Source organism: Pelecanus crispus, chromosome 10, assembly GCF_030463565.1.
Source record: "Pelecanus crispus isolate bPelCri1 chromosome 10, bPelCri1.pri, whole genome shotgun sequence".
NCBI lineage: Eukaryota > Metazoa > Chordata > Aves > Pelecaniformes > Pelecanidae > Pelecanus > Pelecanus crispus.
Window position 1 is genome coordinate 4,691,491 of NC_134652.1, and position 21,341 is coordinate 4,712,831.

Here is a 21,341-nt window from a genome sequence, read left to right on the forward strand (position 1 = left end):
CGCCTCGTGTACTTTACGTGCATCCAACAGCTCGTGCGAGCACCCATCTCGCGACACGCCTCTGCGCCGATGGGCTGCAGAGGAACACCAACAATATTTTAAAGAGTCTAAAATAAATAATCCCCTGGAGTAACTGCCGGCGGGGTGTTTTTCGAGCAGCGCTCGCCCCTTGCCCAGCACGCCCACCCTCACCCCGCCATCTCCCCAGGCAAGCCCCTTAAAGCTGTTCCTCTCTTTTCCTGTGCGTGCAGGGAGTTTTCCACGCTCGGAGGCTGTTCCTGGGCATCCCCCGAGGAGCCGGCGGGGCCGAGCCTTTCCCGGGGGAACATGCACTGAAAGAGGAGCTTCGCCAGACCGCGGCTGCCGGCGCCCTTCGCCTGGACCCTGATGGACTCGGAGGCAGGACTGCATTACCATGGTGATGATCTTAACCAAAACTCGGGAAAACAAAGGTGCTGACTCTGTAACATGCAGGACTGAGCTGGTAAGCTTTGTGAAATCTTCATTCAGAACGTTTTTGCTGCCGAGAGCTTTGCTGTAGCTTTATAATAAGGGGGTTTTGTGCTGCAGGGCTGGATCTTTAGATGGTTTATAGCATGGATTTCTACCGAGCTGCATTAATATCCAAGGAGCAGGTGATTAGTAAGTGATTGGAGTGCTGTAGCTTTTGCATATGGGAATTTCAGTAAGCACGCAATGGAATAAACAGTAGGAAAAAATAAAAGCAACGCCGTGGATAACACAGGCGAGAAGTTGCTTCACCAGCAGCGAACAGATGCTTGTCATTAATAGGAGGATGAGCAAGCGGGGAGCAGGATTAAGTGGGAGATGCCAAAGGGCAGTGCTGTGGTACTTTAACAGTCTCGCTGGCAGCCTGGAGGGATGCAAATCCAACCACGCCGAACGAGCAAACAAAACCCCAAAAAAAAACAAATTAGGGGCAGCGAACAGCCTAAATGATGCTGGAAGGGGCGAGCGAGGCTGTGGGGCTGAGCATATCGGCAGCAGTGGGAAATGAGGGGCAACGTGTTATCTGGGGACAGTGTCAGAGCAAGCGAGGGTGGGGAGCAGGGGCAGGAGGAGGAGGAGGTGCGGGATGATGAAGAGCTGTCTGAGAAAGCCCAGAGCAAGGCTGGTCGTGGACCTTTGCTTCTCTGTCCTCCAGGAGAGATGGTCATAGTCCGAGAAGAAATTAGACCCAAAGGCTATTCCTCGCAGGGTGCGCTGAGAGCCTCAGATAAGGGCGTGCAGGAACACGGCAGGAAGCATCTGGCAGGATTAGCCATAAATGGGTATTTTGAGCATAAAAGAAATATAAATGCCTAAGTTTGCTGAGGATGATGAACTGTCTGGCCAGGTTTCCTGGGCAGATAGCGGAGTGTGCCGGGGCAAAGGCAGGCTGCCCTGTCAGTGTGCGGTGGAGGAGAAGGCGAGCAAGCCAGAGGCAGCGTTAAATCCTGCCTTAAAAGGGTGCAATTTGGGAAGGAAGGATATTGATATATTAGAAAAATATCCTTGCTTTAGTGTTGGCTCCTGCCGGGAAGGCAGCATCTCCTGTTGCTGCTGCTCGGCGCGGCGTGGGGGGAGCCTGAGCATCCGACGCCGGCTGTGCCCGAGGGGGTGTGCGGGGCAGGTGGAGGGGAACTTGCTGCAGAGAGGCAGATGAGAATTAGTTTCTTCTACTACTACAGGAAGGGATGGGCACGCGGGCTGTCCGATGGCAGGCAGCGGAGGTGCAGAGCTGTAACGTGAAACTTTGCCCTCGCGTGTTTGCCGAGTGCCTCCCGCGGCTCTGGGGCTGGGTCAATAGTGCAATGATAGTCCTGCTTACACAAGTTGAATTGTCAGGTTGTCCGGGCTGTTAAATTGGGGCAGAAGTTGCAGAAGTCTGATCCACCAAAGAAAGCAAGAGTTTTTCCGTTGAACTTCATGGGAAAGGCCAAAAAGCAAAACCTAAAGGAAATAAATGTCTGAGCGGTGGGACAGTATCGCCTACCAACATCTGATGGGCTCGTTTGGTTCAGTTCCCAGTTTGGTGCTAAGACGAAACTCTTAAAAATGGTAATTATAATCTCAGTATGAGACATATGTGAAGGTGTTCCTCCCTCTCCTGCGTTTGCAGGCTGTAGCTGGTCTCTGGGGCTGGCACACAGGCGGGCGCTGGCACAACCACCGCCTTCTCTGGGGCTTGTCCCACTTCCGTCGCTGCTCCACTTTGGCCACTCTTTGGAGACAGCTGCCTGTCCTTGCTGTCTCCTGATTAATTCTACCTGCCACTTCATAAGGTGGGGCTTGACAGATAGAAATAGCCTGACTGCACCTAGAAAAGCGGCACGTGCTCCAAAGAAGGTGACCAACCCTTCTTTACCTTCTCCGCATCTGCATCCCATCGTTTTCTGCCTCCACATCCCTCTCTATTCACTATTTACAACGTTCTGTATATGAAGTAGGATCGTTTTGTTGGATTGCTCTGTACAGACAGGTGCCAGCATTTGGTACATTATTATTATTGTTACGCGAGCAGGCAACGCGTAAAACACGGATCAGGAGAGGAGTTGTGAATGTGGTGGCCTCACGCCAGGTAAAACACAGCTATGACAGCGCGGATGAACGGGGAGGTCATGCTGGTGCTTCCCTCGGGTGATGTAAAGCCTTGGTCAGATGGGACGGTGTTGCCAGGAAAGACATTTCAGAAGCAGAATGTGGATATTTTGGGGGATAATAAAAGAACAATTAGTATGAAAGTGTGTTTTTGCAGACATAGCTGAAATGGCACGTAGCTGCAGATGACACATTGGTTTATTGTATATAAAACTGTCCATGCCTATTTTTAGAAGTTTGATGATGCCTCTTACGCTGTCGAGAGGAAAAGTCTTGGAAAAAAAGAGTGTAAAAAGCATCCAGGATTATTTTGTACCCATATAGTGGCATTTTCCCCTATTTTTAGTGCAAACCAGCACAATCCGAACGCAGACTCCCCAGAAATGCTGGGGTGAGGGCGCCTTGCCTTAGAAACCTAAGTTTAAAAAAAACCTAAATAGCTGCTTTGTACCTAGACGGGAGGCCTTAATGGGCTTGGATGGGGTTCAGATACCACTCCTGCTGCTTTCTTGCCCAATCCAGAATTACCGCTGAATTGCAGCTCCCGGTTTAGTTTCTCCGGTGTTTTTGGGTCCCAGAGCTGGGGATGTCGCTGCAGCTATTCCCATGGGTAAGGACTAGGTGCAGGAGCCAAGATTTGCAAGCTCAGGCCTCGACACCGACTCTCTGCAGTGTTTAATTAAATTTGTTTTCACTGAGGGAAGATGAATGTGTCTGTCCCCGAGTCCCTACCGAAACGGGACCGTCGCAGGCGCCCGAGGCTCTCCTCCCCGCTGGTGCCGCCCAGCTTTGCCGAGGCTGGAGACAGGGTGGTTTCTTGTGCCTCGGTCGCGTCTGCGAGAAGTGAATAGTTTTTCTGGTTGTTTGCAGCACACTCCAAAGATGAGTCAAGGACCTACCCTCTTCTCATGTGGCGTGATGGGTAAGTAACAGAAACTTCTGTCCATATTTACTCCACCTCCACTCCCGCTTCCTTATAGCAATGGGTGGCAAGATGTCCTGACTGGCTGGATCTCTCCAAAAAACGCTCCCCTGCAGACCGCAGGGTGGGCGTCCACCCACCTGCCCCTTGTAGCAGGGATGAAGGGGCACCCACCCCACCACCCACTAGTGGTGGCCGTCACACCCATGCCACCGTCACACCCATGCCACCCTCCTTCCCAGAGGTGGTTGCCCTGCCCTGTTGCCATTGCTGAGTGAATTGAATCATAGAATCATAGAATGCTTTGGGTTGGAAGGGACCTTTAGAGGTCATCTAGCCCAACCCCTGCAGCGAGCAGGGACAGCTTTAACCAGATCAGGTTGCTCAGAGCCCCGTCCAACCTGGCCTGGGATGTTGCCAGGGATGGGGCCTCTACCACCTCTCTGGGCAACCTGTTCCAGTGCTTCACCACCCTCATTGTAAAAAAACTTCTTTCTAATTTCTAGTCTAAATCTATTCTTCTTTAGTTTAAATCCGTTATTCCTTGTCCTGTCACAACAGGCCTTATTAAAAAGATTCTCAATAATAATTGCTTATCTCCTTCCCCCTCCTTCGTGCTTTGATATGTCTGCCTGTTTTTAGAGTAACTTGTACAGTTGAGATCATAAGCATTTTGGGTCTGAGATTGCGTTTGAGTACCCAGCCCATGACCGTGGCTCTTGACTGTTTGCACGATGCAAGTAATAAATATCAGTGTTATCACTAAAATGTTCTACCACTTGGCACAGAGTGTTTGGACGGGCCTCAAACAATAAGGAAAATGTCTTACTTTTGCCTTTGACAATAACCATCGTATAGGACGTTTAATACCTTTCATGTCAGAGTTTGCTATCAATTTTTGTGCTGAACAGCCACCAAAATTGATGGGGGATTGGTGCCTTGGCTAGTGATCCTGAAAAACTGATAGTGCTGGAGGATGTGCTGTTACATTGTGCTCTTTGGGTTTTGTAGGGGGGAGCCAGTCACTAGGCAGAGTCTCAAAACCCAGTTAAAATTGGAGATCAAGTTTGAGCCAAGCTACTTGCTATGAAAGCCGGTACTTCACAGACAAAGAGGCTGCCCCTTTTCTTCATGGACACAACTCTCATTAGCCTTAATGGGAGCCGAGCACATGCATTGACAGGAGATATTTCCCAAGCTCTCTGATAACTCCAGTTGTTGGGGGGGGGCGGGGGAAGATGGAAAGTGTTTGGATTTTTTCAGATGAAAGTCACAAGCTTCAAAGTCAAGAAGGGGTAGAGACAGCCCGTTCCCTTTCTCCTGCCTGTCAAACGTGAGCGAGGAACAAAGAAACCCAATCAGATGGTTTTGTCTTGCGCTGTGGCACTGGCAGGCTCTTCAACGGATATGAAGAGTCTACACCTAATTGAAAACCAGCTTGTCTTGAAACAGCTCTTGAAAAAGAGCTTTTACAAACCCTTCTGCATCTTCATAGTGCTGTGCTGGTCTCCCTTGGCTGCCAAATTATCCTCTTTCTGAGGGAACCGAATGTCACCTCCTTGACCACAGCTTGCCATTAATGCTCGTCATGCCCAGTCCAGAGGAGCCAGTCTCTCCAGCATGCAAGTGCATCGGTTGGCTTGGGTTTAGTTTTAGGCATCTTCCCTGAGCATTCTTCTTGATGTCTCCAAATGTGGGCCACGATCACAGACTAATCCAGTGTCAAAACTTGCTTGGCTTATTTAAATAAGTCCCATGGTTGGCGTCAAACGCAAAACTGGGGGAATATTTCAGGTCAAAGGGCCAAGTTCCTGTTAGTGGAAAGCACTAAGATAAATAAGCACTGTGAAGTTTGGACTGGCAGTGCAGCCAACAGGGGGAAAAAAATTATAGTCCCATGTATGGTGTTGGGGGGATGGAGGGAAGTTGGCTGAATTTTCTGGGTTTTTAGCCAGAATAGGCTTCCCAGTTGCCTTTGGGGACGAGGGCAGCTTTGGGCAGGAAGGCAGCTCATGGCTGGTCCTGGTGACCATGGGACCGTGGGGCAGAGGGAAGCCCAGCCTCGGCCAGGCTGCCAGGGAGAGCATCATCCAAACCCTGGAGCTTCCCACCTGGAGTGTTCATCTCCAGGAAGGAGAAAGAAGAAGTTGGGTCAAAGCCCCAAGGGGTGCGTAATGCACCATGAGCAAGAAACCCAGCTGGCCCAAGATGGCAAGGCTGGGGTCCTGCTTGCCATGTCATAATGTGGGGAAAGAGAGTAAACTGAAGCCCATGCATCGTAGATGTAGATGCCTCATAAGGTACTGAACACCAGAAGAAGCTGAAAATTGATTATAGATTGTAGTATAACTCAATATATGAGTAAACATTATTAAAGACTTGATATGTCATAGAGAATCATAGAATCGTCTAGGTTGGAAAAGACCTTTAAGATCATCCAGTCCAACCATTAACCTACACTTCCAAGCCCACCTAAACCAATCAAGGGTAGACTAGACTAAACCATGTCCCGAAGTGCCACATCTACCCGTTTTTTGAACACTTCCAGGGATGGTGACTCCACCACCTCTGTGGGCAGCCTGTTCCAATGCTTGACCACCCTTTCCGTAATAGAATCATATGTCGCATGATGCAATGTTAGATCCACTTCTCAAGGTGACCTAAATAATCTTTTGATTTTTAGATTTATAGGAAATATTCCTGCCAGTGTGATGATAATATTACTAGAAAGATTGGTTTTTATCTTTATTTAGCCCTTTGCTGGGAGGAAGATTAAAGGTGGAATGCCTAAAACTATAAATTCAACAATTTCTTTTTTCCCTTCTCCTTGATAGGTCCTTGAAACACCTGGGAGTATAAGAATTGTCGTGTTGTTGGATAGGGTTTTTTTTTTCTCCTTTTTTCCCCTTTTTTTTCCCCTGCAGTCTCCATCACATGCCCCCACTGAAAATATCAGTGACTGTGCTAGAGAAAGAAGGTGGCATATTAGAAAGTTGGGGCATTACTTTTGACTTCCTATATTGCAATTTTTCTGTCTTTGGGTGGATGGCAGAAGAAAATTTCCAGTATTTTAACAAGGCGTTGGCAGCATTGCCTAACCTTTCCCTAGCAGGTATATAAGCAGCGCTCAGTGTCTAAATCGGTCGCTCCAGAGGCTGCCCGTGTCTGGCCTTCTGAGAAACTCAGTGGGTGCGCGCCATCAGCCGTGGCTTCCCGTTTTCTGTGTAAGCAAGAAATTATCTTTGAGGGAAACTGCAGGCCAGGTTTTATTGAGGCTGTGACAAGCTGCTTGCGAGTGCAATGGCCCTGGCCGCAGGATCAGAGTCCTGGCGCGGCGGGTGGTTCATGCACAGCCCTGCTTGTAAAAGGGAAGGGGAGGATGGGTTTGAGCCCGTCGGGGACGGATCCTGCGTGCATCTTCTGTGAAATGCTCTTTTAGAAGCAACCGTCACTTGCTTTTCCCCTTGGAAAGCACCCCCAGAATTTGCCCTTGTAGAGCGTTGCGGCGGAGCGGGGTGATGGACGACGCGCACGGGTCAGCTCATCCGGCCTTCGGCACGCTCCTCTGCCGGCACAGTTTGGCAACGGCAGCGGTCCGAGAGGCGAGCGTGCCAGGGCGGGTTGCAGCCTTGGGTCTTGTCGTTGCACGCCTCCGACCTGAAAATTGCTTTTCACATCGCATGGGTGACGGAGGAAAGCCAAGAAGCGGGAAGGAAGTCCAGCTGGGGGGTGATGCCCCTCGATCGCATCCCGAATGCGCCCGCCCGCTGCCCTGCCTCCCAATGCAGGGCTTGCACGCCTCCTGTTTCTGAACCAGGATTTCCTGGGATTTCGGGGTTTTTTTGGAAAGCCATCAGTGTAGAACAGCATCTTGCCGCATCTTCAAGCACAGTCAATCCAGAGAGAGGAAAAAGCTGCGGAGGGAAAGCCGACAAGGCATGGCTGGAGCAGGGAGGCCGCACCAGAGGATCGCGTTGAAGAGCAGGGCACGTTTTCCCGTCAAGGTGGGGAATTTCCCTCCCCTGTGCAGGCTGTTGGCACAAGGAGCCCGCAGCCCGCCGGCGTGTTTGTTCTCCGGCAGTAGATTTGGGGGCTGTTGTTTTCACTTCCCATTGAAGCACAGCTCCGCGCATCGTATTTTAATCTTATTTCTGCAGTGGAAAGGCTCTATGGCACTGCCATCGGCTAATCACAACCATTAAATTTGTTCCACATTTAGAAATCATCTCTCAGACATAAACAGGGGGCAGCGGTAAATGCAGACTGCCTTTTCCCCCATGCACGGAGACCAGGAGACCGAAATTTGACTTGAACAACATAGGAAAAAAAGGAATTGGATGTGCACCCGTGTGAAGAGAAATGTTTGGGTTAGGATCCAAACAGAATTTATCTGCCAAAAAAGAGAAGAAAAATTGATTGAAACCCATAATTGCTTTACAAGTTGCTGTAATAAATTATGGATTAATGTAAATTATTTCACAGGAAAAGAACGTAGAGGAAGCTTGAGCAGAAGGATCATGCATTATGTATAAAAAGGAACTGTAAAAATATTATAGCAGCACATTTGTGTCGCTATAGTTAAAGTTGTGTCAGCGTTTTGGTTTTACACCCTTCTTTGTGGTTATGAACGTGGTCATTAAAATTTACTCTGTGTCACCAGAGGAGCACGGCAGTCGTTTAAAAAGCCTGCGACCATCCCAAAGTTGCAAGGTGCCTGGCGTGTCCGTGCACTGCTCCTGCCAGACCGGGAGCTCGGCGTTTGGAAGGCTGGCTGTGATGCTTTGAGGACGGATCCCGCTCTCCGCGGAGCTGTGCAAAGCCCTCAGGGATGTTTGGAGGATAACACCCCTGTCCTTGACCCCTCTCCTTGATTTTGGGACATGACTTCAGCTCGCGAGTGTCTCGTGCCCTGGACCGCTGGGCTCGTTTGATGCGGTGAAGGTTGCATGGGAGAACGGGTGGACGCTGTGAGGGTTCATGTGCACTCTTAAAAGTGAAGGTCTTGGTTTTGCCCAAAAGGAAATTTAGGAATAGCAGTGCTGATGGCGTTTGAGTATGCTGTTGATGGTGCTGGGGCGGGTTGAGCACTTCTTGCATGCAGGTGGCTGCTGGTTATCTCTGAGAATCCTAGAATCATTTAGGTTGGAAAAGACCTTTAAGATCATCCAGTCCAGTCATTAACCTAACACAGCGGGAGAAGGGGGAAAATAAACCAGGTGAGGATCGCCCGGCAGCCAGAGCCCAGGATGTGCCGGGGCTTGCCGGGGCTTGTTGCCGCTTGCCCAGCCCGGCGAGTCCTGCCGGTGCGTGCCGGCGAGGCACTAGCCGTGTGCAGAGAGCAGATGCTGCGGCTTGCAGCGACGGCCGCTCTTCCACCGCGCTGCGAGTGCTCGGGCAATTTGACACCCAACATCTCCCTCCCAAAGCACCCCTGGCAGGGCAGCTCCCCACCACCCCGCGGGCAGCGGCTCCGCCACCAAACTGCCCCGGAGGCCGGGCAGGGCGGTGGGAAGGCGTGCTGGCTGGGAGGGTGATGCCAGGGCTCCGATCGCTCTCTCCGGGGCTGAATCAGAGCTAACTATCTCAGCCTTGCTTTGGAAAGCAGAAATAGTTTGGGTTTGGGTCCCCCTGAGGCTGGGCAGCCTGGGAGGCTCGCAGCTGTAACCTGAATTTAATGCCGCTTCGTGCCGGTCTGAATTTCTTGCTGCTTTGTGCATGGTTTGCAAGAGGGCTCAGGCTCCCGCTGCTGCGGCCAGAGAGGGCAGGACGAGAAATTCGGTTCTCCCCAGGCTGCCGATAACACCCCTCTGCGTCTTGGAAGCTGGAAAGCTATTTCACAACCAAAGAGATGCCAGCAAATTCACTTTGTGTTGCCTCACCCTGAAAATGCAGATTTGTAGATCAAACTGTCTCGAAAGAAATTGGCTGGACGTGCTCGTTGTGTTTATTTTTGCAGTTTTAAGTTAAAATCCAAAAGTAAGATGCTGTTTCGTCCAAGGACACTAACAGCCAAAAAGGACCTCTTTAACCAGGGGAAAAGCCCCTCGTGCCACCCTTACGTCATGCTCAGGTTCTATCATTTTTCCAATAGGCAAAGGAGAGTTTTTCCAGCAAAGCAGCTCACTTACGAACCGAGGGGTTCTCGGGGTGGGTTTTATCCTGGAACAAATTCCTGCCTCGGGGTAAACCGAGTTGAGGTTCGTAATGTAAGGAAATTAATACAGGCTTAACTGCAGCAGTATGAATGGCTCCGCTGCAATTATCGTTATCGGCATGCCCAGGATGTGAATCTTAGTTTTAAAAACTTGAACAGAAAACCAGCTGCTTTTCTTCAATAAGGCTTTCCCGAGTCCTTTAATTACACCCTCAGCCCTTCGACTGCCCCATTTTCAATTTGTTTCGGGGAGAACAGTTTTCTCCTTGCACTGAAAAAAACAGTTTTCTGGATTATCTGGTCATTTGGGACCGGTCAGTGGTGCTTGGGGTGCCCAGGCTGTACCAGGGTCTCCTCCCTGCCCTGCCAAAAAACCAGCTCCCGTGGTGCAAGGGGAAAAGCCAATAAGCCCAAGCTGGTGCTGGGGATAACGGTGCAATTACCGGTCTCCTTGCAAAGTTTGGAAGATTTATAGCTGTTTGTGCCGAAGCAGGGGTGAAAGAGGAAGGTGTCCCGTATCCTCCTCACCAAGGCCTTTTGTACAGCGTGACGTCTCCGGCCAGAGGATTGTGGCAGCCTGCCATGAAAATTCAGCTTCTATTTCTGTTTCTTTTGTCTGCTGACCTGACCCAAGAAATCTCTCTGCTGGCAGCATAATACGGGGGGGAAAATAATAAAGATCTAAACGTAAGTGTAGTTGTTTAGCGCAGGTTTCTCACTTTTCATGGTGTTTATTAAAATGCGGGCAGCGGCAGCTAAAATGCCGTGCGGTTATTGAGTGCAGAGCCGGGCGGTTTCTGGCTGGAGCTGTTACGGCAGCAGCTGGATGCGGGGAGAAAGGGGAAAACTGGCCAAGAGCGGTGTAAGGGGCCCCAAATCTGACCTCCCGACTTGAAACCCAGCCCTGGTCGGAAGCGTTCTGCACCGCTGCATCTTCCCTATCAGCCTGGTACCTACAGCTGCGTGCTGGGTACAGCTTTTAATTCATCCTTCAGCTGCCTGAGTGGAAAAACCCCAAAACCCCTAAAAAAATACCGCGCCATTTAGATACGATCATACGAAACTTCGCAGCGACGGTTAGCTAGCACGGTTTGCCTCTGTTTGCAGCAGCCGACAACAAAAACAGTCACCAGAGGAGGTCTGTCGGGTGATGACTTTTTTCCATCGCGGCAGCCGATGGGGTTGTCCTACCATGGTTTTCCTGTTGAGCGTCAACGGCGTATCTGCAGAGAGCCCCGTTCGCCTGCGCAGCCCGCGCCGGGGAGCCAGACCTTGATGCTGCTTCGCTTGCTTCTTTTCTTGTCAGCGGGAATGAGATCACCACCCTTAATCCTCCCTTTTGACACGGCCGTGAGTGGGATTTCTGAAGACAGCCGTAGCCGGCTTTGCAGCCTTCCTGCGTGGAGCTGCCTGTAGCCATACACGTTCCAGCCCGCGGGCTTTGGAGGTGCGGGTTTCTCGGAGCTTTACCCAGGCACCGCAAAACCCCTCTGATAAAAGGAATATCTTTATGCCAACCCTGAAACCACGCAACAGGTCACCTCCATCTTTTGCTGTGCTCCGTTGGAAGACTTAATGCAAGCCAAATTTGCAGGAGGAGCAAAGTCCCGTGTAAACACGCTGAATGAAAGAGAGAGGGAGAAAATGTTTAAAAAAAAATAAAGTGAACCTATTAAGCGATTTGTTCCTTTAAATAAATGCTTCAGCGTTAAGTTTTGCGAACCTCTCGGGCAATTATTGATTGTGGAGCTCAGGACAAACTGCGCGCATCTGAGACGTGATTTAGCACAGAGATAAGGCAATGGCCGTACCGTTTTATATTGCTGAATTTCCCTTAGCTGGTGCAATCTGAGTATTCAAAGGCATGTTTTTATCTTCTTCTAGCAGTTTTGCTCCTGCTGCGTTTATCACTTTGTCTCTCCATTTACACCGCAGCAACCACTCTGCTGGCAGTTCGGAAAAACATATTCCAAGAGTTAATTAATTTGTACTGGAAAACATCCCATATGCTACTCTTTTTGTTTATGGACGTGGGGAGCGAATCGCAGAATTAATTAACCCTAATGCCTGTACGTGTGTGTTTTTTTGTTTGTTTTTTTGTTTTTTCTTCTTTCTGAACCAGAAAATGACAGATGGAGAGATCTCAGCAGGAAGTGTCCACTTCAGCTCGAGCAGCCGGGCGCCAGCATCTGGGACTGCTTGTCGGACAAGGGCGAGGAGGGCTCGCGCTGGCCGAGGGAGACGGCCAGCACCTGCTCCGTCACCAACCTGATCAAAGACCTCAGCCTCAGCGACCCCCACGGCAACCCCTCGGCTCCCCCCAGCAAGCGCCAGTGCCGCTCGCTCTCATTTTCGGATGAGATGTCAAGCTGCGGGACCTCGTGGAGACCCTTAGGCTCGAAAGTTTGGACGCCGGTCGAGAAGCGGCGGTGTTACAGCGGGGGGAGCGTGCAACGCTACTCCAATGGCTTCGCCACCATGCAGAGGAGCTCGAGCTTCAGCCTGCCCTCGCGGTCCAACCCGCTCTCCTGCGAGCATCCCGCCCTCAGCAGCCGGCTGGGATGCCAGCCCGGCGCGGGGCCGAGGAAATCGGCCACCGGCAGGCACGGAGGAGACCGGGTGGACATGCAGAGGTCCCTCTCCTGCTCTCACGACCGCTTCTCCTCCTCGGAGTACTGCCCGCCCTCGGCAAGCAGCACGCCCGCCTCCACGCCGGAGCTGGGGCGACGGGCCGGCGGGCTCTCCCGAAGCCGCTCGCAGCCCTGTGTCCTGAACGACAAAAAGGTCGGGATCAAGCGACGGAGACCGGAGGAGGTTCAGGAGCAACGGCCCTCGCTGGACCTCGCCAAGATGACACAGGTAAGAGGCGGTGCCGGCCCTGCAGACGGGGCTCGGCTGCGAGGTGACGCTGTTCTCTGCTTTGCTAAAAATCCTTTCGGATCTGCCTGAGGTGGGTCTGTGGCGCGCAGAGTAACGCGGGGTGCTGCGGGGAAGCGCATCCTTCTGTCCGAGCGGAAAACCCGTTCCCCTCCAAATGGATTTCTTTAATAAATCCCTGCATTTCTGTTCTGCGCTGGGTTTTGCACGCCGAGTCCACCGTGGTGGTGTTTCCTCCTGGCACGTGTTTCAAGCAGGAATGCGTTAAACCCCGCATTTTTGAGTTCAGGAGAGAGGAGCCCTGAGCCTGCTGTGAGGAGGTGAAGGCGGCACCCCGAGGCACCTAGCCCTGGCTCCGTCAGGAGCCGAAATCATACCGCTACGGGCTTTACTTGCTCTCAGCCTCTGTATTTTTCCACTCTGGAGATGTTATCACGTTTCATTTTCAGTTGCAAACACAGAGCACAACCTCCCTCTTCAATCTTCCGCGCAAAGCCAGATAACAGAGCTGAAGTGCAAATAGGGGAGGATTTTGCTCCCGGGTCCTCTCCCTGCAAGACCAAGTGACTGGACTTTAGCGAGAGCCAAAACGAGAGGCTGCATCGAAGGGCAGCGCGAGCAGCGTTCCCGTGTCGCACTGATAAAATTTCTTTTTCTGCAGTTTGATGATTCGACATTTCCCACATCAATAATTTAGGGTCGTAAAGGCAACGACACCACCAGCTCTGTGTGGGATGGAGACAAGGAGGGGGGTCTGAAGACCCCAGGGCTCCTGCCGCGGGAGCCGGGGCTTTGCCCTCGCCGCCTCCCAGGGTGGGCTCTCCCCTTCTGCCGGCCACAAAACCTCCCCCGTGGTTTCGGTTCGATGCCGTCGTCTGCCGTGCGCTGCTGCTGCTGCGCTTCGCCCCAGAGGCAACCCTGTCAGGAGCATCTGCCCTGGTTTTTCTCGTGCCGCCGCGGCCGGCAAAGCCCGCCTGGTGCGAGGCATCCCCTCGTTGTTCGCAGGGAAACTGCTGGTGGCAATTCGTCGGGTGGGATGGAGAAACAGCCGTGGGGTTTCTCCCCTTGCCGTTCCCCAGCAGCGTGACATCCGACGCTGTACGAAGCGTTTTCCCCTCTTACAAGAACGCGATATTTTATGGCGTTTCTTGCTTGGCAGCGCAGAGGGTGTTTGAAGGAGTGCAGCGATGTTGGAGGAAAAGATTGGCTTCTCCTCCTCCAGGGAGCTTAGAGGAAAAAAAGGGTGAAGGAATCACATATTTGGGTGATAGCAGGGGAAAAATGTGAGGGTTGCTCTCATCTTTTGATAAACCACGCCAGCAATGTTTAATATCCTAAGCTTATTTTATTAGCTAATAAGCTGGACAGGCACTAAAACCAGCTTACACGTGCTGTTATATTTTACTAGCTACAGGTTGGAATAGCACAACTGCCCCCTCCTAATTCTCTCTGTACAAGCAGCCACTCGTTGCTTCACATGTATGTGTGGTGCAGGATGTCCCGCAAGCCCGTGCGGAAGTTTTCTGGCAAATCAAAGCCTGCAAAAGACCCAAATTGCCTCAAAACCAGTGGCGAGGAGGGCGAGGCTGCTCCTTCACTGCCTGCCTTCCCACCCCTGCCTAGAGCCTGCAGGCACGGAGCCCCACGAGCTGCTGCCACGGGGAGGGGGCAAAGGTGACTGTCCCCAAATCGGCGTCAGACCCGCGGGGAGCGACGCGAAGCGATGGCCACGTCCCCCCAGCTCGCTCAGAAAGCGACTTCACCGCTTGCTCCCAGGCAGCTCCTCGCTTTAAAACCAGCACGTTAAAATTGCCTTTGCCACCGCAGGCTGACAGCCACAGCTTTCCTGGAGCCTCCATTAACGACCCGCCGGTGCAGGAGGAGGTCTGTGGCTGTGGACATGGGCTGACCAGGCTGAAAGCGCATGGTGCAGAGTGGCCGGGGAGAAAAGGGGAAGGATGCGGCCCCAAGCGCCGGTACCGGGGCTGGGAAATGGGCTGCTCCTCTTTCTGAGTGCCCAGCAGCAGCTGAGGAAATCTTCCTTATCTGCATTTCCTCCGACAGTGTTTTCCAGGGCTGTATTTGGAAATGCAAAGCGTAACTTGCATTTATACTTTACGTGGGGGTTTGCACGGGCACGCAGGCACGTGTGCAAAGATTGATGAGGAGCCGCGCAAAGGGACGTGTGTGCGTACCACTGGGTTTTGTTGCATCGGGGCAATCTGGCACAGAGACACGTTAGTAGCACGTGTGGTTACGCGGGTGCGCCGGTCACAAAATCCAATGCAATATCTGTGCGTGCGGAGCCGGTTGTGCACGTGCCAGCGAGCACCTTGGTTCGTTACCCGCTGGGGTGTCTGCTTGCCGTGACCAGTGGTTTGGTCTTGCAAGGCTGAACGTGCGCATCGCATCCCTCCGGACAAGCTGCTCAGTACCTCGTGAGGAGGCAGAGGTGATCATCAAGACCTTTCAGGATGAAACCAAAACGTTGGCTGAGTCGCAAAGCCTCGGTAGGATGCACGTGTGCCCCAGCTGCATCTGCTGGAGTGCTCACGGCTGAACAAAGGGAAGAGATCAAAGGGACGGGACTATTTTTATTCGCCTGGCTATTCGGAGAGCCTGCGCCGATGGTTGCCGTCTCCGAGCGGCGCTTGCGCCATGGTAAGATGAGAATTTTGGAAGCTCTGGGAGGGCAGAGTAGAAGTCATCTGCTCTTTGCTCATCGCTTCATGCTGGGCCAGCTCGCAGGGGCACCAAAGGAGAGCACGGTGGAGCGGGGAGTGATCTTCCCACAGCCACAGCCATAGCACGCTCCGAGGCTTTGATCCCTCATTAAAAGAATTAATGAGTTTATCTTTGCAAATGCCAGTGAAGCCTTTTTTTCCCCTTTGCAAATGAAGGGCAAGGAGGCAGTGTGGCAGGTAGGGCAGACCCCCAAATGGGATGCAACCCCGGCACAGCACCGAGCCGATGGGCCATCACGTCCAGCTGATTTTGCCACCAGTGCAAAAGCCGCACGCACAAGCACAGCAAAATGAGGAATTCATTCACTGCTTCCCGTGGGCAGGCAGGTGCTCAGCCATCTCCAGGAAAGCAGGGCTCCGTCACGCGTAACGGTGGCTTGGGAAGACAAACGCCATCGCTCCAAACATCCCCCCTTCCTTCTTCCCCCAGCTCTATGTGCTGAGCGTGACGCCATACGGTGTGGGACATCCCTGGGGTCAGCTGGGGTCAGCTGTCCCAGCTGTGTCCCCTCCCAGCTTCTTAGAATAGAATAGAATCATTGAGGTTGGAAAGGACCTCTAAGATCATCAGCCCAACCATCAACCCAACACCCCCATGCCCACTAAACCATGTCCCAAAGTGCCACCTCTGCCCGTTTTCTGAACACCTTCAGGGATGGTGACTCCACCACCTCTCTGGGCAGCCTGTTCCAATGCTTGACCACTCTTTCTGTGAAGAAATTTTTCCCAATATCCAATCTAAACCTCCCCTGGCACAGCTTGAGGCCATTTCTTGGGCTCCCCAGCCTGCTCACTGCTGGGTGAGAGGCAGAAAAGGCCTTGACCCTGTGTAAGCACTGCTCAGCAATACTGAAGACATCCCTGTGTTACCAACACTGTTTCCAGCACAAATCCAGAACATGGCCCCATAGTAGCTACTGTGAAGAAAATTAACTCTACCCCAGCCAAACCCAGCACACGGGCTAACACATGGGTAAAGAAGGACCGACACAAACCCGCTTAAGACCCAGGTTCAGGAGGATGAAGGCACAGCGAGGCCTGGCAGGTTGTCCTTGAGCATCCTTGGGAAGCACAGAAGGCTTGGATCCTGCCTGGAAAGCGCTCCGGACCGCTGGGCCACTGGCTCCCACAGACCGTGCACTCAGAAGGGGGTCTTGCTTTCTGTCCCATCGTGTCATCTCTTCCTCAAATCCCTAACCATTTGCAAGCCATTCTTAAATCCTGCTCCCCAGGTTAATCCGAAGTGAGCTGCACAATTTTCAGCCGTCAGTGGAAACATGGAAGAGAAGCAGTAGATGGGAATGGGCTGAGAAGCGGGGACGGCACGAACAAATGCTGGCGATCACAAAATAGCCAGGATGCTGAAAGCAGCAGCGTGTCACCGGAGCAGATGCATTCGGTAATCGGATTTCAGGAGAAGGGCTGCAGGCTGCGTGGCCGTAGCTGTTCAGCAAGAGAGAGGTGCAGACCCTCCTCTCCACGCAGTGCTCCCGGTGCTGCCTGGGGTCTCTGCAGGAGGTCACCGCCTCCGGGAAGGGTGCCTGCTTTTTGCGCTGATGTGGAAGGTTCTTGTGATGGATAGGGAAGGAGGAGAGTGTCCGGGCTCTGGTTTCCACCTTTTGGGAGGAAAAAGTCTGATGGGTGGCAGCGCGGCGGTGGATGAGGAGCTGCAGCGGTGCAGTCCTTGAGTCCCTCCTCGGTCCCTCCCCAGCCTTGCATCCCGGCGCCGTGCGGGACAGGGGACAGGACGAGGAGACAGCGGGACCTTGAGGCTTGAAGCAGAGCTCAGGGCGGGGCTGGAGCAGTGTTTTCTAGCATCTCTGTCCTTCAGGTGCTCCCTCGAGGCTCCGGTGAGGCTCTTGGAGGACACGGACGGACACCTTCACCCAGAGACGTGACACACACACATGCGTTTTCCTTGTGCCTGAAATTGGTGGCCTACAACTGCAGAGTTAACTGATTTAGTTATCCCAGCGGGAGCAATGGAGCTCTTCAGCAGTTACGCTAAGCCTATCCAATAAGCTTTGCGAAACCCAACCGTATCAGATGGCAAATCGGACCAAAATATTTCACCAGGTGGGATCCTTGGGGCATCCATGAGCCGCTGGCCTTGCCCGCAGGGCGCCGAAGCCCGGCACCGGCACTCCCGGCACAGCACTGACCTTAGAATCATAGAATGATAGAATCGTTTAGGTTGGAAAGGACCTTTAAGATCATCCAGTCCAACCATTAACCTAACATTACCAAGTCCACCACTAAACCAGTTAAGGGCAGAGTAGCAACCCCACGCCTCCTGGCTTGGTGGCTGGATCATTTATAATGAAAGTAAAAACTAGGAATCATTAAGGTTGGAAAGGATCTCTAAGATCATCATTCCTTGCATCCAAGAGTGTCATGTGACAAAGACGGCTTCTCCACCGCGTCAGGCCAAGGGAGAAGGTTTGTCGGCTGGGAAACAGAAGGCTTGGCCGGGGAGATCCCGGGGGGTCAGCAGGAGCTTCCCTTTCCCTCCGGTGGATGCCGAGCCTGGGCGCGCATTTATAATTTGGATCGCCATGGTTTTGGCACAGGCAAGTGACCCAAGGATGACAAAAATCTAATCACTCATATGTCCGAAAGCAGCTCAGTCCGTGTTCCTGGGAAACCTTCAGCTTGACGAAGGAAGTTTCAGGCAGTGTTTTCTCTGGCTACCGTCCTCCGCATCAAAAATCCCCCAAAGCGAGACAGCGACGCCCGAGCCCCCTGCGTTACTCAGCTACCCTCAAGCGTGAGGTTAGACAAAAGTAGTTGTCGGGGTGGTTCATGCTCTGCAAGAACCGATAGGATAAAGAAAGGCTCCTGGAGCCCCGTGCTGCGAGGCACGGGCGCTGTAGGAACGAGGAAGGGGTTGCCTGGATGCAGCATCTCCCCCCATGCTGGGGGCAGCGGGAGCGATGGGCACCCCCTCTCCATCGCCTCCTCGCCCGCCGGCCCGGGCTGGGTGGCCGGGGCCACTCCCGAACGCCCGGTGGTTTCTGGCACCCCAACCACCACCACCATCACCAAGGAGCTCGGCAGCTGGGATCCAGCCCAAGGCACGTCCCGTGGAGCATCCCTGGCTTCCAGGGAGGAAACCCAGGCGGGTTCGGGTGCCCGTGGCAGCGGGTGGATTCCCGAGGCAGGGATGCGCTGCTGGGTTTGGGGCAGCAGGGCCGTAGCAGAGTGGGAAGAAAGCAAGCCCGCAGCCGTGCAAGGGCCAGGGTTTTCATAGCTACTCAGTTATGAAAAGCAGTTCTGGCAGGCTGCTCTCCGCGTGGGAGGACTGGCACAGAGGGACGAGCAGGATTAGGCAAGTTACTGGGAGCATTCTTGCCTTTGGTGGGGCGGGCTTTCGGGGCGTGGGGCACGGTCAGAGCCCTCCCCGGGACGGGAATGCCCTGCAAACCGGCTAATTCCTCGTGGGCAGTGGGTAGGCGGGGGATAAGCATGCTCCAGAAAGCTCTGCAGGTTTGGGTGTTCCCCCAGGCCGCTTTTAATGCCTCTGAACGAGACCGAAGAGTTAGGTGGTTTCGGACAAAGAGCTGAAATAATGGCAAGGTGTCCGCGTGGCTGCACATGTCCTCTAGTCTGGCTTTATACGGGGTAGAAATGGCAGGCGTGCAATGGTCTTCACGATTCAAAGCAAAGGAAAGCCAAAGTGTCCAGACGGGGATTGCCGGCAGACCTCAAAGCATTTACTTTACAGATGGGGAAACTGAGGCACGGGCACGCCATGAGTCCCTGGCTGCTAACAGCGGAGCTGGGGACTGAGCCCAGGGTGCTGGGTGCCGGCTCAGCATCCGGCTCTGGCAGCGGATCGGTTAATTTTTTGCTTCTGCTGGTAACCACATGTGTTTATAGGCCTGAAACCCAGTACCATAATCAAAATAAAAATAATTTGACCTGAAAGAAATGTTTTCTTCATACCAGGAGGAATATTTAGGCCAGGCAGGAGGGGAGGGAGCTGCTCCTGGAAGCAATTACATGGCCACATAACTGGGCTAATTAAGAAAGAGACCTAAATGTTGAAGTTCTGCTGGGAGGGAAAATACTTGGGAAAACACTGCCTTTAATTCCTCAGAATCCTGGTTTTGTCTCTTCTCTCTGCAGCTCAGAGAGGGGAGGTGAGCCCATATCGCTCCCCTCCTCATTTACTCATACGGCACCAGACTGGAGAGGCTTCAACTTTGGGCAGAAACCAAACCGTGAACACGGTTGCCGTTGAAATAGCCACAATTTTTAAAAGCCGCAGCACCACGAAAATCCTTCTGCTCTTTTTAAATGCATGCCGACGCTGCGCTTTGTGCCTCTTCGCCTTTGAGCTGGGTGTAAACCCGGCGGGCCGTGCTGAAGCGAGCGGGTGACGCTGCTGTGCCGTTTGGTTATCCCCGGTGTCCAGGGGCAGGTGAGGTGCCAAGGGGCCGCTTTCTCTCCTTTGCCCCAAGCGAGGAGGTTTTGGGTATGGGGGGAGCTGCCTGGCCTCTCCGACCACCCTTGTGCCCCCTAAAATGAGACCATCAACCATCCTCTCATTTCGATGGAGGGCTGGGGCTTGCTTTCCAACTTCAGCTTTTTTTTTTTTCCCCCTTTTCCACGTCAAGCGCGAGCCTAAGGAGGGCAACATCCAACCTCCGAAATCCCAGCAGTTGTTCTGACAGCGTGTTAATTAATCTCGTGGCAATGTGGTCTCCTTCCGAGGCGCAGTGCTCGCCGTCCTGCAGCTCCGGGGACCGTGTCCGTAGCAGCAGGATGTAATCAGAAATCATAGAATCGTTTAGGTTGGAAAAGACCTTTAAGATCATCCAGTCCAACCATTAACCTACACTACCAAGTCTACTCTAAGCCAAATGGTTGGGATCAGATTTTTTCCATGAATTGGGAGGTTTCTCAAAGAGCGGGTTTGCTTTTTCTGATGCGGGTGCGCCTAAAAAATATGGGAGGTTTCTCAAAGAGCTGGTTTGCTTTTTCTGGTGTGGGTGCGCCTAAAAAATGCAGGAGATGAGCAGTGTTGCAAGAGCGACAGGAGGTGGCTTGGACCCCAGCTATCCTCCCGGCTGGGCTGATTTCAGCAGGAATGGGTGGTTTCACCCTTTGCAAGGCACTAGGAGAAGCTGGCTGGGCGTATTAGGTGAGACAAATGGATTTCCTAAAAAAATCCCAGAGTCTGCCAGAGATGCTGTGTGGGGGAGAGACACCTGCTTGGGTTTTCCTCTCCCATGGTCTGGTGCGGTTCTTCTCCAAAGGGCACCTTGCTGCGCGGTGACCTGGCGACTTGCCATCTCCCGCCTCCGCGTCCGCTGCTTTCTGACATCTCTGCGTCAACATTTCCTGCAGGATTTGGGGTGCTGCGTGCCGAAACGCCTTGCGGCACCGTGAGCGCTGGGTTTGGTGGCTTGTCTGAGTCATCTATGGGAAGGCGAGCCATGAGCCAAGCCTGACGTTGGCGTGTGCGTGCTGGCTGAGCTGCTTGCTTTCCTTCACACGGGCTCTGGGGAGCTTGCAAGGGAGATGTAACGTGTCCGTCACACCGCCAGCGGCCGCCCCGAATGAGAATTTGCAATCATCCCCGGCGATGACAAAACGAGCCCTCCGCTATCTCTTGCCCGTTCTGTTTCCTGCCTTGTAAAATTTTGATATGGTTGTTACCGAGAGATTTTAATTTGTGTTAACACATTTCCAAACGCAGCTATCCTTTTTACAGGTGTTTTTTTACATGACTCATTTTTTTATATATATATAAAATTTTTTTCTTTTTTTTTTAATATATTTGTTCAACCGCAGCCGTGTTCCCTGCAGCGCTAACCCCAAGCAGGGGCAGCCCTGGCTGGAAGTGGAGGATGGTCTCCTAATGTTTGGAAATCCAACTTGCCGTGGAAAGATAGGCACAAACGTCTTTGTGGCGTGTAAGCCATAGCACCGCTGGCCGTGATTGTCAGGCGTGACGACAGAGATCGGCTCCTGCCAGTTGGAAGTGCACTGCTGGGGTCTGTGCACTGGGCAGAAATGAAGACTTGGGGGTGGCATC

The 21,341-nt window shown here is 52.7% G+C and overlaps 1 protein-coding gene across 1 annotated transcript in view; it reads left to right on the forward strand.

Annotated features, from left to right (window-relative positions):
• Positions 1-404: 404 nt before the first annotated feature.
• Positions 405-21,341, forward strand: part of FAM53B (family with sequence similarity 53 member B) — a 34,615-nt gene continuing 13,678 nt past the window's right edge. Inside the window, exons 1-3 of the mRNA XM_075717877.1 lie at positions 405-484; positions 3,472-3,523; positions 11,800-12,536. Of these exons, the coding sequence (XP_075573992.1) occupies positions 416-484; positions 3,472-3,523; positions 11,800-12,536 (858 nt within the window). The 5' untranslated portion in view covers positions 405-415. The remainder of the gene's footprint in view (positions 485-3,471; positions 3,524-11,799; positions 12,537-21,341) is intronic.